This window comes from Epinephelus moara, chromosome 1, assembly GCF_006386435.1.
Source record: "Epinephelus moara isolate mb chromosome 1, YSFRI_EMoa_1.0, whole genome shotgun sequence".
In the NCBI taxonomy this organism is placed as follows: Eukaryota; Metazoa; Chordata; class Actinopteri; order Perciformes; family Serranidae; genus Epinephelus; species Epinephelus moara.
Window position 1 is genome coordinate 48,952,623 of NC_065506.1, and position 15,118 is coordinate 48,967,740.

General features: G+C 41.4%; 1 protein-coding gene across 1 annotated transcript; it reads left to right on the forward strand.

The window, feature by feature from the left end:
- Positions 1 to 5,303: 5,303 nt before the first annotated feature.
- LOC126389045 (ras-related protein Rab-11A) lies at positions 5,304 to 14,765 on the forward strand. The gene is made up of 5 exons (XM_050042510.1): positions 5,304 to 5,473; positions 7,689 to 7,884; positions 8,293 to 8,486; positions 10,303 to 10,383; positions 12,033 to 14,765. Exons 1-5 carry the CDS (start codon positions 5,434 to 5,436, stop codon positions 12,167 to 12,169), a joined length of 648 nt encoding a protein of 215 aa, XP_049898467.1. The 5' UTR covers positions 5,304 to 5,433; the 3' UTR covers positions 12,170 to 14,765.
- Positions 14,766 to 15,118: the final 353 nt, after the last annotated feature.

Genomic DNA, 15,118 nt, shown 5'->3' on the forward strand with positions numbered 1-15,118 from the left:
GATATGCCCATTCAAAGTTTGACATTTCAATCAGTTGCTATAGCGCCCCCCTTTGGCCAATTGATGTAATATTGCTTCATTGGCATCCTCCCATGACCCTCTACCACTGTGCCAAATTTCACATGGATTGACCAAGTCAGTGAGGAGAAAAACGTGGGACACACACACACACACAGACAGAGTTTTTCATCATTATATAGTAAGATTTGATCAGCTGAGAAAATCATGTAGAATTTAGATGTTTAAACACTTTAAACTCAATATAAACCTAGCAGCAGTTATCATGATGCATTTTCTGTATTTTCATTTGATTTTGAAATGTTTTGTATCTCATGAGTTTTATTTCCAGTTTGAATAAACTAAATTGATTAAGTTTGGTCAGATTTACATATTTGAATCACCTGTACAATTTGTGTTCCAACAGAGTTGAGTAATTCTAACCTGAATTTAAAACACACCATCTGAGATGAATAAGGTGAAGTTATGTAACTACAGCTCATAGAATCTACCCAGTTTATTAATTAAAGTCAAAACTTTATGTTATTGCTGTTAATAAATTCAATGTGATTCAAATATGTTGTTGATTCATATTGGCAGTAATTACATAAACTTAATTAAAGTAAATTAAGTAAATACTATGAGTTATAGTTACATAAATTCTCATATAGTCTATTCATCTTGGTTTAATTTGATTTAACCCTTTAAAACCTGGAGCGACATCACTTTTCTTGTGCTGCTTTCAGACGCCTGTCGCAAATAACTCTGAGCACACTGGTGCGATTTCTTACAAAAACATGGGGAAAAGGCAACAAGCACCTTGGTAAGAAATGAATCGCGAATTGAAAAAAAAACAATAGATAAAACTACAGGAAAACTATTATTTTTATTATTTGAAGTATTATTATTTTATTACATTTTGAAATTATGGTACAAAACTATTATAATTTTAAGTACTCTTTCCTAGTTATTTCCTTATTTGTATTTTTGTTTTTATTTATTTATTCAATTGTTCAAACTGATTTTCTTGTTTTTAATTTTCTTTTTTTTTTTTTTTACTAATTTCTTGCCAATTTATTTGGGTCATTTCCTTCCTCCCATGTTTTTAAAAGAAATCAAGCCAATCTGCTCAGGTTTCAAAGGTTAATTACATAAAATGTATATTTTAATTTTTGTTGGATGGAAACTTTAATTCTGTTCCACCATCACTCCTGTTTTGTTGGATGGAAACTTTAATTCTGTTCCACCATCACTCCTGAATGATTTCCTGGTCCATCTGCGTCCCAACCCTCACCTATGGTCATGAGCTCTGGGTAGTGACTGAAAGAATGAGGTCACAGATACAAGCGTCTGAAATGAGTTTCCTCTGTAGGGTGTCTGGGCTCAGCCTTAGAGATAGGGGGAGGAGTCAGACATCTGGAGGGAGCTCGGAGTAGAGCCGCTGCTCCTTCATGTTGAGGTGGTTCAACATCTGATCAGGATCCTCCTGGTCCAGCTGGTAGGAGGCCCCGGGGCAGATCCAGAACACACTGGAGGGATTATAGATCTCATCTGGTCTGGGAACACCTCGGGGTCCTCCAGGAGGAGCTGGAGAGAGTTGCTGAGGAGACGGACGTCTGGGGCCTCCAGGAGGAGCTGGAGAGAGTTGCTGAGGAGACGGACGTCTGGGGTGCTTTGCTCAGCCTGCTGCCCCCGAGACCCGGCCCCGGATACACAGTTGAAAATGGATGGATGAAAATTTTATTTGTAATCAAAATATATAAACCTGACAAAATAAATGAAGTCATTTCTTCGATTGTAAGATGCATGTTTGTATTAATAGTTGTGGGAGTATTTCAGTGATTGTAGGTTGTTCAGTATTTAGTCATTTGTTTATTTTGTCACTGAATCTTTTCAAACATCTTTTTAATTTTTAATTGAATAAATCCAAAAATACTTCATCACTCACTGAGATGTTCATGTCACTGTTTCTCATAAGCTCATAATTCAGATTTGGTTTATAGATTTATCTAAAAACAGCAAACCAATGGAAACATTTCCAACGTGGCCCCGACAAAAACGACATCAGTGAAAAGACGACCAATTAATTACTTCCCTCTGCTGGTGTGACAGCTGTGACATTTAATGTCAGGATGTGTGACAGCAGAAAGAGTTTGTTGTACGGTTGGGAAGTTTTAAATTAAAGCCCGAGGCAGCACAGGAACATGATGACTGCTGCTGCAGTTATAACAGCCCACAGGTGATGTGAGGTGACAGTCCACAGTCCCTCTGCTGCACAGACACGTTTCTGCTGATTAATTCTGCTGGAGTCGGACCTGATCGTCCGGGTCCAAGTGTGTAACAAGTTTTTAATGATTTGACAGATCAGGGCGTGTTTGGAGGATTTGGAGAGTACGACTGCATGTGTGAACATGTTGTATGAGGCCTTTGTGTCTCCAGACGGAGCTCTGTGAAGTCTGATTAATTTCGTCGAGTCACTTGAGTCAGCGTCAGTCAGGTCTGAGGAGTCTGAAAATGTAATAAAAAATCTAGAGGTGTGGAGTCAGAAAGAAGTGAGACCTCTGCAGCCCACTGCTCATCTCTGCTGCAGGCTCCAAGCTGTGATAGCCACGACTAGCGTGATGTAGATGTCAGGGGGGACGCAGGGGACGCGTCCCCGTCAGTATTTAGAAAGCAGGGGATGGAGCAGCCAGACCAGGAGACCGGCCGTTACACCAGGAGAGCTGCACAGGGCCGTAGAAGGGCATCAACCCAGCAGCAGGACCGCTATCTGCTCCTTTGTGTGAGGAGGAACAGGAGGAGCACAGCCAGAGCCCTACAACATGACCTCCAGCAGGCTACTGGTGTACATGTTTCTGACCACACTGTCAGAAACAGACTGCATGAGGGTGGCATGAGGGCCCCACGTCCTCTAGTGGGACCTGTGCTCACAGCCCATGGAAGTTATACAGAACAATTAAAAAGAGCTGTCAGTCTGATGCATTGATTTTGATCCTTTTTTTCATTTAAATTGGTGGAATACTCCTTTAAAACATGCACACAGGTCCAAACTCAGCTCAGACTTTCTGCAGCTCAGGGTTTCACAGTCGGACCTGCTGAGTCCAGTTTCTGTCTCTCAGACTCTTAGTTTCAACTTTTATTCTCATTTCCTGTGTGTGAACTGTCCTCCTCCTCCTCCTCCTCCTCCTCCTCCTCCTCCTCGATCCTGCCCGCAGCCTCTCTCCTCTTGATCTGAAATGCCTCGCAGTTCTTTCTGAAGCGATTCCTTCATGATGAGTTCTTATGTGAAACTCCATCCTCATTATCGACATCTCAGTCCTCAGAGGAAGATCTCTCTCTTCTTCTTTAAAGGCCTTTCTCCTTTCCTTGAACCCTCTCCTCCTCTGTCCTTGAGGCTTCTTGTCCTGTTGGGGTCACCTCCTCGACACCAAAGGATCCGTCTTCTCTCAGTCTCTCAGCTTTCTCTGCTCCGCTCACCAAACCGCCAAACCTCTGAGCAGATGGATTAAAATACTCTCTTCCTCATGAACGACACTTAAATTTACCAATCCTGAAACATTGGTCTGAAAACAGTTAACTCCATGTGCTTAAAACACTTCAGCAGCACTTTATGAGCTGAACTGTTAGGAAACTCAAAATGTTAACTGTACTGGTGTCCGTGCACATCACAGTTACTAATATTAACTGTGAAACTAGAGAACACAGTTTCTGGAGAAATTGTGGCTGTGAATGCTGCATGCTGAAAAGCTGATGCTACACTGCAATACTGGCTTTAAACATTAAATAATACAACTAATGTATGAATGATGTGGAATATTTTTTCTGATCTCTGTTAACATTGAGTTCGATGGTGTCAGTTAGTGGAGTTTGTCCCCCACTGTAGCTCTGAACATTCCCTCCAATACAATCTAATGTAAAAACCTGAGAAGGACATTTTTTTTACCAAGCTCCAAACATGAGTGAATATTTCAAGAAGTCTGAAAAGGATTTTAAAGTTGAATACATGCCAGAATGTATGAAAGATGGGGAACATTTTAAAGTTTGAATGGAGTTTCTACATGAATGTATGAATGAAGACATAGGCTCTGAAAATGCTTGAAAAACCTTGAATTTGTGTCAGATTTGAACATTCATCAGTTCATTTGAACGGGGACAATTTCCCAGAAAACTGTTAATATTTTGGAAAGTCTGAAGGATATGATTGACACAAACATGTATGTCCTAACTGAGCTGAATATTTTGATGTTTGAAGGAAGTTTCTATGTTAGAAAATGTGGAGGGAGAAGCAGTAGTAATGATAATAATAAAGTTAACCCTGACTAACTAGGTATGAAGAATTATAGCACGAATAAAAACATAGAAATTAATATAATACAATATGTGCATTATGCTTTAATCTTCACACCAGTATGTAAGATATTTAAAAATATATGTAATATTCTGAGTATGTTAAGTGTGTAAAAAATATAAATATATGACCCTTCTGCCACATTACATTGTAAAAAACTACTTTATCACTAATTTTAATTTGATCACTCACTTTCAAAGCAGACTTGGACAAACTCCTGAGTATATAACAGATCTCTGAACACCCTGTGAGCCTGACCGTGCTGAGATCATCCAGTCAGCTCTTCCTGCTGTTTGCAACAGACAAACAGGACGGACAAATTGTGCACCTAGAGGGGATCAGGCTTCTGCTGTCAGGACTCCCAAACTCTGGAATGTACTTCCTGTTGAGATACCATCATCTACATCTGTATCCACTTTACAAAAAAGGTTTTTTTTAGGATGCCATTTCTATAAGGTCCCAGTGATAAGTGTCTGTATATGTATATATGTGTTTTGTGCAAATGTGCACAGAGCATGTGTGTGTATGGATATATTCATGCACGTGCCTATTTGTGTGGATGCATGTACATATTTATACACAGCTATGTATTTGTATTTGTTTGTATCACCTGTATCAGCACTTTGCTTTTTACAGATACCTCACTGTTTGTACAGTTGCCTCATTCAACTGTATTTGTAACATGTGTTTTGAAATGTGCTATATAAAAAATATTATTATCATTATTGTATTTATTATTATTATACTGACAGATAAATAATTGAGTATTTGTGGTGGAGTATTTCAGCAGTCTGGTATGAGTGCTTTTTTTGCAGTAAAGTATCTGAATACTTCTTCCATCTCTGCAGATCTGACCTGCAGCTAATTCACTCCACACATTAAGGGTGATGTGCAGTTCCTTCCTGACCACTGGGTGTCAGAGTTCTTTGTGTGCTGCGAAGAGGCTGCCGGAGAAGAAGAGGAAGAAGAAGACATTGCGGAAGTACGGCTCCCAAACAGATTCCCGTTGGAAGAGTAAAATACAGTAGATCGCCTTCCTTTCATTAAAAACTAATTATATCTTGGACTAACCATTCCTCAGTAAGACGATGGGCACTAGAGATGACGAGTATGATTATTTGTTCAAAGGTAAAACTGTGGTTTTTCTCGTTTTGTCTCAGAGCTGTTAGCTGACAGGCTAAACAGGCCAGCTGATTAACTGTCAGGCTATGCTAACACGCTAACTTAGCCACCGTCAACCTTTGTGCTCTGTCTGCTTTTCACCGAGCTTCCTGACACATGTCAGCAAGTAACAATAATTTAAAACACTCAAAACGACCCTTCTCTAAACAGCGAGGGTGCGAATAGCGACTGATTCGTTACGTTACGTTCGTTACCGTTAAACGACAGGGCGTAATGTGCGGTGGCTAACGTTAGCCGTTAGCTGATGTTAGCAGTGGGCGCGGACACACCTAACGTTAACCGTTATCACATTATCTCCATACGAGCCAACCGGACAGGAAAACGGGGTCATTAACGACTCTAACATTTACAAACATGAATTAAATCTCTGGTTTACAGAGAATCATGAAGCTAAGTGGCTACACTCAGTGTTAGCATTTATTTATTAACTGTTCTAAAGCTTCGTTTGGCAACAACAACAAGAACTAACGTTACTCACTGTGTCACATCTGTTCACACCTCTGTGTGTCCGTACACTCAACATGTATACTTATTATTCTTTAACTACAGTCTTGATTACATTTAGTTAATTCATCTGTAATTACGGTCTCATTTCTTAGTTCTCTACGATTTTTAGGTTCTTGTACTTTTAGTTTTCATTTAATACCACAGTATGTTTCCCCTCCACTGCATCACAGAGGCAAATAAACTATACTCTATTTATATCATACTTTTTAGTTACTAGTTGCTTTGAAGATTTAGACACATAATACAAAATGTCATCCACAAATTCGGGATGCATGATAATATCAGCAGCCAATATTGTTATACAATAACAGTAAACATGTTTAATATGATGTTAGTTCCACTACAGGAGACACTTGATGATCAGTTAAACCAGGTGGGAGAAAGTGGATATATCGATTATGGTTATCAGCCAAATAAGTTGCTATATATTGGCATATCATGCATTCCTACCACAAATAAATGTGTCATCATAGGTTAAGATAAGAATGTATTGATTTTTAGTGTGGAAATTCTCAAACTATCCAGCAGCATATAAAATATAGGCCTATATAATATATATATAATTATATTAAAATGAACTCCACCTTTGCCAGCTGTGCATATTAGTGCTCAATAATTATAGTCCAGTGATTATATCATTCTGAAATGGGCCATTCTGCATTAAGAGTAATTTGATACTTAACACTGGAGTATTGTAACTTATACTCCACAAAAACATTTGAGAATTTCCTCCACCACTGATTTATATTTTTTATATTCTGTTATATTCAACTTATATTTAAACTTGCACTATTTTATGTTTATATTTTAATAATGTTTTCACTGGTGTGATTTTCTCTGTGTACATATTTAATGAGCATTGTCAGATGAGCTGCTGAGACTTCAGTTTTTCAATGCTAGCAGTTGCTACTGTTGTTCACATGATAAATAAAGAACTTGAACTTGAGGTCAGTGAACCTGTCAGAGTAAAACTGGTTTCTTTCTATATTCCAGTATAAGGTTGGATTATTGAATCGTAATTATTACAAAGATATATTAGTAAATTATCATTTTATAATAGCTTTTTTTTTAAAAAGTCTTCTAAGTCTAATTTAAAAAAAAAAAAAGACGTAGAACTGATTTAAAAAATGTAATAGGTACAAAAGTGCACTTGGTATAAAAATTCTAAACAAGAGTATATATACTGTATGTTTGAGTATAGGCCTAAGTATTGCACTCGTCATTGAAAAGGTAATATTGTGTAAAAATTGTAATTTCACCACTAACACCTAGGCTAATCATTATTTTTATTATCAGTTAATCTGGTCATAATTTTCTGTATAAATCAAGTATTCTTTTAGTCAGTGAAATGTCAAATGACGTCTTCACATGAGTTGTTTTGTCTGATCAACAGTCCAAAACCAGAAAGATCAGCAGATTCAGCTCAGTGTCATTTTATTTTGGCGCTTTGAGCTCCACAAGCTGAGTGCCATCTAGTTCCATTATACTGGAGAGAAGGCAGACATCTGTACGGCCAATATCTCCAACACTCAACAACTCACACCAAAACTATCTAGACTGATAAATAGTTCTACAGGTGAGAGGATAAATATGTAGTTTTGATTTTGGGGTGAACTGTCCCTTTAAAATGTGTTCCTTCTGTTCTGTGTCTCAGTGGTCCTCATCGGTGACTCAGGCGTGGGGAAGAGTAACCTGCTGTCCCGTTTCACCCGCAACGAGTTCAACCTGGAGAGTAAGAGCACCATCGGAGTTGAGTTTGCCACGCGCAGCATCCAGGTGGACGGCAAGACGGTGAAGGCCCAGATCTGGGACACAGCCGGCCAGGAGCGCTACCGTGCCATCACATCAGCGTGAGTACAGAGGAGGAGGTCAGCTGGGTGAAGAACGTAATATAACAACTCACACAGTTGAAACTGAAAAGAACAGTCCATTTAATCGCCTCATCTGGAACGCTATCAGCTTCTTTGTGTGTTGGTACCTTTTAGTTTTTCCTCAATCCAGTCGCTCAAATTTTCTCGACAATGAAAAGATTAGGAATTCTTGCTAAGCTTTTGTGTGGCCCCCAGCAGGCCTCTTTTCTATGCAGGACATAAAGGCGGTGGTAACGTCAAACCACACACAGCATCCATCTCTCATTTCCTGCAATTTTCCTCTGAATGGTGACCAAAGTGCTCCAATCACCTGTAATAGTCCAGTGATTTGTGTGTGTGTGTGTGTGTGTGTGTGTGTGTGTGTGTGTGTGTGTGTGTGTGCTGCAGGTACTACCGCGGGGCAGTGGGGGCCCTCCTGGTCTACGACATTGCCAAACATCTAACTTATGAAAATGTGGAGCGCTGGCTGAAGGAGCTGAGAGATCACGCTGACAGCAACATCGTCATCATGCTGGTGGGCAACAAGAGCGACCTGCGTCACCTCCGGGCTGTTCCCACCGATGAGGCGCGGGCTTTTGCTGGTGAGACCATTGTGTCCATATATTTTTCCAAACTTGCACTAAAACACTGTATTGAAACAATGGTGCTCAGTGCAAGTGTATTTAGGGCTCGTCCATCTCCACGCCAGTTAAACGGCACATAATCGGGGTTGTATTTAGTCCTTTAATGTATTCTAGGTGTGTTTAGGGCAGAACATGAATTTGACCAGTGGCTGGCTCATCGCTGTTTACATGGTGGCGTACATTTGGCAAAGTGAAGCAGTAAGTGTTTTTCTGCTGAGAGTAATTCAGGAAGAGAAGTAATCTAACCATAGCAAATATCATTTAAGCAGCAACACTAAAAACTCTAGTTCTAAACCTGACAGAGGAAACTGAACTAAACTTAAAGCTTCTGAAATAATCAGTGAAGTTACGCTGCTCGTGGTGTCTGAACGTGCACAGCGTCTCTCTTAATGTCAGACAGCAGCTCTGCTCTGATCTCTGCTACGTTCACATTTTACAGAATGTCATTCATATTTATATATTTTGTATTATATTTTATATTTATCATTAATTTAGGATTATTTCACCTACACGTAACCCATCCACACGTTTCTGTGTGTGTAACAAGCAGAGTGTACGTGTCTTGTGAACATGCCTCTGTAGGTCCATCTCACTCTCTGAATAATGCACCCTTTAAATAGCAGGAAAAATCTGCACCATTCTGAGTTTAGACCAGGTTTATGTTGGTCAGTGGATCAATCAATTTCTGCTGCTTCAAAACAGCAACACGGCAACAATGTTCCTGACCACACCTCATTTTAAGAGCTACAGGCCCGTGGGCGCACAGATGGACGAAAGTCTGCTTACACAATGTGGGAAAATGACAACTGCATCAGTCTGAAAGTTGCAATGACAGTTGCACTGCGCTGAGCAGCGCTTTGTGCCCAGTGTGTTTATGCCTCTGTGCCAGTGATAGCTGTGGCTGGAGGCATTATGTTTCCGGGTTGTCTGTACATACGTACGTATATCCATCCCATTCTTGGTGAACACGATATCCCAAAGACACTTTGAGGTTTCTTCAAATTTGGCACAAACGCCCACTTTGAGTTAAGGATGAACTGAGCAGAATTTGGTGTTCAGAAGTCAAAAGTCAAACAACATCTCAAGAACAACTGGATGGAAAATGTCTTTTAAAGATTTTCAGGTCTTTTTGCCTTTAATCAATAGGGAGTAGTAGCCTTTAGTAAAAGGCTGTGGGTCGGAATCAAACCCTCACCCCCATGGGGCGCCTGATCTACCAGGTGAGCTACTGGCGCCCCAAGTGAACTTCAAATTTGGCACAAACGTCTGCTTGAACTCAAGAATACACCAATCAGAATTTGGTGGTCAAAGGTCATTGTGACCTCACAAAACCATATCAAGAGTTCATACACTAATTGTGAAGATTTTTTACACAAATGTCAGGATACAATAGGAACAGGATAAAATAATGAAGCACCCATGTTTTGTAACTTGACTGGTTCGTGGAGACATACAGCCGTAACACAGTAATTCTAGTTTCAACAGAGTCCTGGCCAAGTGCCGACTCGAGAGCAGCCATAATGATCAGTAAATTAGATCAGGTCAGATTATACTGTGTATCTCAGGATTGTCATATTTGTAATGATTCTGATTGATGCATTTAAGTGATAAAGGAGATTAAATATAACGTCAGCTGTTCACTGCGTCACACGGCTGATGTTCCAGCTGTGACTGGTACGAGTTTCACATTCACATATTTGTGTTGAGCGGGTCAGACTGGTCTGCTATCTGTGGAATGTTACATATTTGACATACGGTTCACTTTGCCCCGCAGAGAAGAATGGTTTGTCTTTTCTGGAGACGTCGGCTCTGGACTCCACCAACGTTGAGACGGCCTTCCAGACCATTCTGACAGGTTCGTACTGTGTTTGTGTCTCATGCATCTTTAACACGCCTGCCTCAGCCCGTTGTCTCGTCCACGCAGCTCCTGCAGTCAGAGCTGAACTCAGATACTGAAGGAGCCACTTCCCTGACTGTTAAAAACTGGCCAACAGACTTTACATATATGGAGGAAATGACACGCAGTGTTTCTGTTTTATGAGGGTGATTACAGCGAGAGGAAGTCAGGTGTGGAGTGAACACACAGCCGCTCTGGATGAACTTCATGACATCATGCTGTGTGAACAGCTTATCTTGTAGGAGTGGCAAACCTTTTGTGATCATGAGTGAGATGAGATGCAGAGATAAAACTGTTACATGTTCTTTTCTGTCTGTGTTAATGGCTCTGCTGCTGTCTGTGAGCAGTCTGTGTAAAAGCCACTGTCTGTCTGTCTGTCTGTCTGTCTGTCTGTCTGTCTGTCTGTCTGTGTAACAGGATGAATGAATGAATGAGTGAACAGAGGAGGAAGTCAACGATTTAAAGAATGAGGCTGGAATGTTTCTCTTATTGTCAGTAAATCCTGTTTAGACCAAACTAATAACATCTTAAATCCTGTGTCCACATTGTTTTTTTTTTTCTGAGCACCAACATCTTTAACCAATTGTTCCAGCGAGGAGCGAGTGCGTGCAGCCGCCTAGAGAAAGGGCGCTGCGCCAAGTGTCATTTTTCAGAACGCTCCGGCTTTTTGTGCAGCTGCTCCGAGCGCGTCGAGTTAAAAATCTCTCAATTGTCACTGGTAGCTCCTTTAGCTACCGTCAGTCCCGAGCTGTATGATATGTAGTGTACAAAATTAACTAGATGGCAGAGGAAGGAACCCACTGGCCAAACTGTTTTTGTTAATATGCTAAAATAATAAATTAACTTTTTATAACATTTATTTCTGTTTCAGTACTTTTCACTGTAATGGTGTTACATTAAATACAAACTTAAAGAAGAGGCCAGAGCAAAATTTTAAGCAAAATAATTTTAATTTTATGAATAATTAATAAGTTCCCTCTAGTAAGCAGCGACGCAGTGTAAATGTTTAGGGCTTTTATTGTGAAAGTTAAGAGCAGACGGAGTGGAGCTGTAACGTGTGGCCGTTGTGGACACACACCCTCGCTCTGTCTCTAAATCCTGTCCCACTTCATTCCTACTGAAGATTTGAATTAAATAATATATTGTAAATAATATATTTGAATTAAATAATATATATAATGTATAAATTTGCACTTCATGGTTAACTCAGAGTCTTCAGTACTACGAGGCTGGTTCGCTTTGACCGCAATAAATCACCATGGTAACGTAGGATTAACAGCTAACCTGCTCCGGAGCAGGTTTACTTCAGAGTATCGATTACATCCTGTCAACACCCCGACCTCTGACCAATCACATCACTGAAGGAAAATATTATCCTGAGGTGGACAAAAGTCCAGAGTGACACGTAAAGAGTTTTTACAAGTGTGAAATTTATCATGATGATGATGATGATGATGATGGAAACCAAGAAACAGAAAGCTGCCAAAAAAGACAGAAGTAAATTTAAAGTATGAACTGTGTGTTGTGTCGGAGTGTGAACAGGACAGGGAAAGATCTCAACAGGATGTAACACTAACCGCGCCTCCCCCCCCCCCCCCCCCAATCAGAGATCTACCGTATCGTCTCCCAGAAGCAGATGTCGGAGCGTCAGGAGAGCGACATGTCCCCCAGCAACAACGTGGTCAACATCCAGGTGCAGCCCACTGAGAACAAACCAAAGATGCAGTGCTGTCAGAACATCTAGCCCTGCCGTGGATCTGCTGCTACCCCCTCCTCCCCCTCTCTCCCACAGTCCTCGCCTCCCCCCCCTCCCTCCCCAGCTCCCAGCTCACACCTCCTCTGACCCCGCCCTCAGAAAATAGACTGCCTCAGTGTACTGTGCGGTGCGGGAGGGACGAGCCACAGCTCCCAGGCTGTGACCCGAACTCTGCACCTATCTGTACCTGCCTCCCCCACCCAAACCCCTCCTCCCCCGCCCCAGGTAAATATATCCCAGTATAAGAAGTCACCGCGTGGGGTGACCCCCCAAGCAGAGCCCCTCTGTCGTCAGGCTACTGCAGGACAGCAGGCATTTCATATCACTTTAGATTTCATTACTGTAGATGCGCTGACATGTCACGAAAATGTCTTAATATATGAATGTGATTTGTTTTCTTCTCTTCATACTTTGTGCTCCTGTTGATTTCTCCACTTTTTTTTAATGATGGTTCTGTCTCGTATCATATATCTACGACTAGGTATATATGAATTTAAAGCACATCAAAGTTGCTCTGAAGTGTATTCCCATATACAAGCTTCTCCTCCGTCATTTTAGGCTCCTCCCCCTCTTCTCCTCCTCTTTAGTGCAATGTACTGTTTTGGAAACATGTGGATGTATCGAGCGCAGTGTAGACACGTGCGCTCCGGTAGTGTCATGCCATTTGATCTGATTGCTGTGAATACGATGCTATTGAAACGTAGAAACTTTTGCATTAGCCGAGCTTCAGTTAGCGCAGCGGAAGGAGCGGGGCGTGAGCTTGCATGTAGCGCGTTGTCGTCACCCTGTTTACGGCGGGTGGCGGGGTCGGGCCAGCTTTGCATGTCCTATAAAGATGGCATTCTGCTGTGCTGCATGTTTAATCTGGCGAAAGACTCAAGCTGGACTCTGTGTGGAACACTATCGTCGCCTCAAGGGTGCGTGATCTTTAGGCTGTCACCGTGAAAGCTGAACACAACTCCCGAACATTCAGACGTTCATGTCGTCCTACTTTACGTCTCCGTGTGGCTTCGTGCAGAGATCGTCGTGCTTATACTCAGAAGGATCGAAGACACATCAAGCTTTCCTGCTCCGACATTAGGAAACAGAACCCATTCTTTTTTCACATATTGACTACAACTATGCAGAAACTAGCACACAGCTGTTTGGACTTTTTGTTTCTTAGTGCACTTCTATAGCAAATGAAGGAATAAACACAGCGGAAGTAACTGATGTATTCTCCTATGACATTCTTATGATACTCAATATTATTATAATCAAAAACCTCCTGTCGTCTCGCAAATTATGCTTCACATGTAACCACAGAACTGTAGGTAGGATGCACCTGAGAAAGTAGGAAATGTCTCTCACCCTCTAGGTTGATTTCATGAGCGTGAAGTCATCACAATCTTGCACTGAACCTTAAAAACATGCTTCTTGTCTAGGGTTAGATTTTTACTGCACATGGAGAATCTGGACCTCTTGTCAGATAACATACCGTTTATTTATTAAGGCGGTGCCACTTCTCAAAAACCAAAATGTTATGTTCAGCACTGCAGAACATAGGCTGAGTCTCAGAAGTCTGTCCTCGAGTTGTCTCACTGACAGAAAAGGTTTGAAGGAGACGAGAAGACGAGGAAACACTCGAGGGACTCAGCCACATTCTTGCCAACTTCTGGTCACAGTGCCTCCTTCACCGTGCGTACCTGTCAGAAAACACCTCTCATTCACCTGCTACCAACTCACCTTCATACCCTCCTCCTCCTCAACCAGTCCCCTCCCTCCGTCTGTCCCTCAGGGGAGACGGACAGCTGTGTTGTCCCCGTCACATTAAGCCTACGTACACCGAGCTGCCTCTGACTTCAACACAATGCATGGCTTTCTGTTACGACTGCAACTCCGTGTCGTATCGCCTTACGTAGCTGACATTGTCATTACTGTTCATGAAATCTGCTGAGGGTTTCGGCGCGGCCGGCGAGGATGACGTGCTTAACGAGCTAACTGTTGTGTCCGGTCTGTAAACTGACAGATGCCTCGCTAACAAACCTACTCGCTAAAACCCCCCCGAGTGTGTGCTCTGTTGAATCTCCAGGTTCTAGCCGTGTCAGTGTGTGATGGTGTTAGCAGACATATACAATGCCTGAGCTTGGTGTGTGTATGTGTGTGTAGAGGCAGAGGGTAGATCGGTGTGTCTGGAGCGACGGAGCCTGGCTGGCAGTGCCAATGGCGTTTCTTTTTGAACAGACGGCGCCGCCAGCCGAGCCTCTCCAGACTCACTCAGCTGGCAATCTGTGGACGAAGTGATTCCTTTCTTCTGAAAATATGATTTCTGATCCTGTTTCATGTACCTCCATTGTTCTGTGTTTTTTTTTAAACGTGTGTTTGATTTCTTTTTTCTTTTTTTTACTATATTGAATTCTATAACTGACTGTAATTCCAGTGTAAACGTGTTAAGATTGAAATGATGTCATTTCAATGAATTGGGAGGGTAAAATGTGAGAGGGGGGTCAAAATGAACGGTTTTATGTTTTGTACAGATTGATAAATTGTACAATTGTGTCTATATCTTAAGTTATCAGTTCATCTTAATAAAGCGCACCAGTCAAACCTTTACACAACGCTGTCCTGTACTTGTGTTCATCTTCTCATTAGTGTAACACTTAAACTGAAGGGAAACCATCTGTGATTTCACTGTGATTAGTAAGTATTCAATTCCAGTTATTTGCTCATCAGTCTTTTCCTCAGTGCTCCTCATATCAGCTGAAAATCAAATGATTAAAATTTGTCTGAGTGGTTGTTGGATACAATTTAAAGCTGGGTTTTTATTTTGGCGTCACTGAGCTCAAGACCTAGAAGAAGCTTCTGAACCTCCTCTTGTATGGATGAAAAATAATAGATATAATCACTTGAATTTAAGAGCCACTGAACACTTAATGCTGAAGTTTAAACACCACTGAA

Excerpts from the sequence above, each read along its gene's own strand:
- LOC126389045 (XM_050042510.1), top strand. The coding sequence starts at position 5,434 with ATGGGCACTAGAGATGACGAGTATGATTATTTGTTCAAAG. Across the intron at positions 8,487-10,302 it reads TGAGGCGCGGGCTTTTGCTG|AGAAGAATGGTTTGTCTTTT; the intron begins GTGAGACCATTG and ends TTTGCCCCGCAG. Across the intron at positions 10,384-12,032 it reads CTTCCAGACCATTCTGACAG|AGATCTACCGTATCGTCTCC; the intron begins GTTCGTACTGTG and ends CCCCCCAATCAG.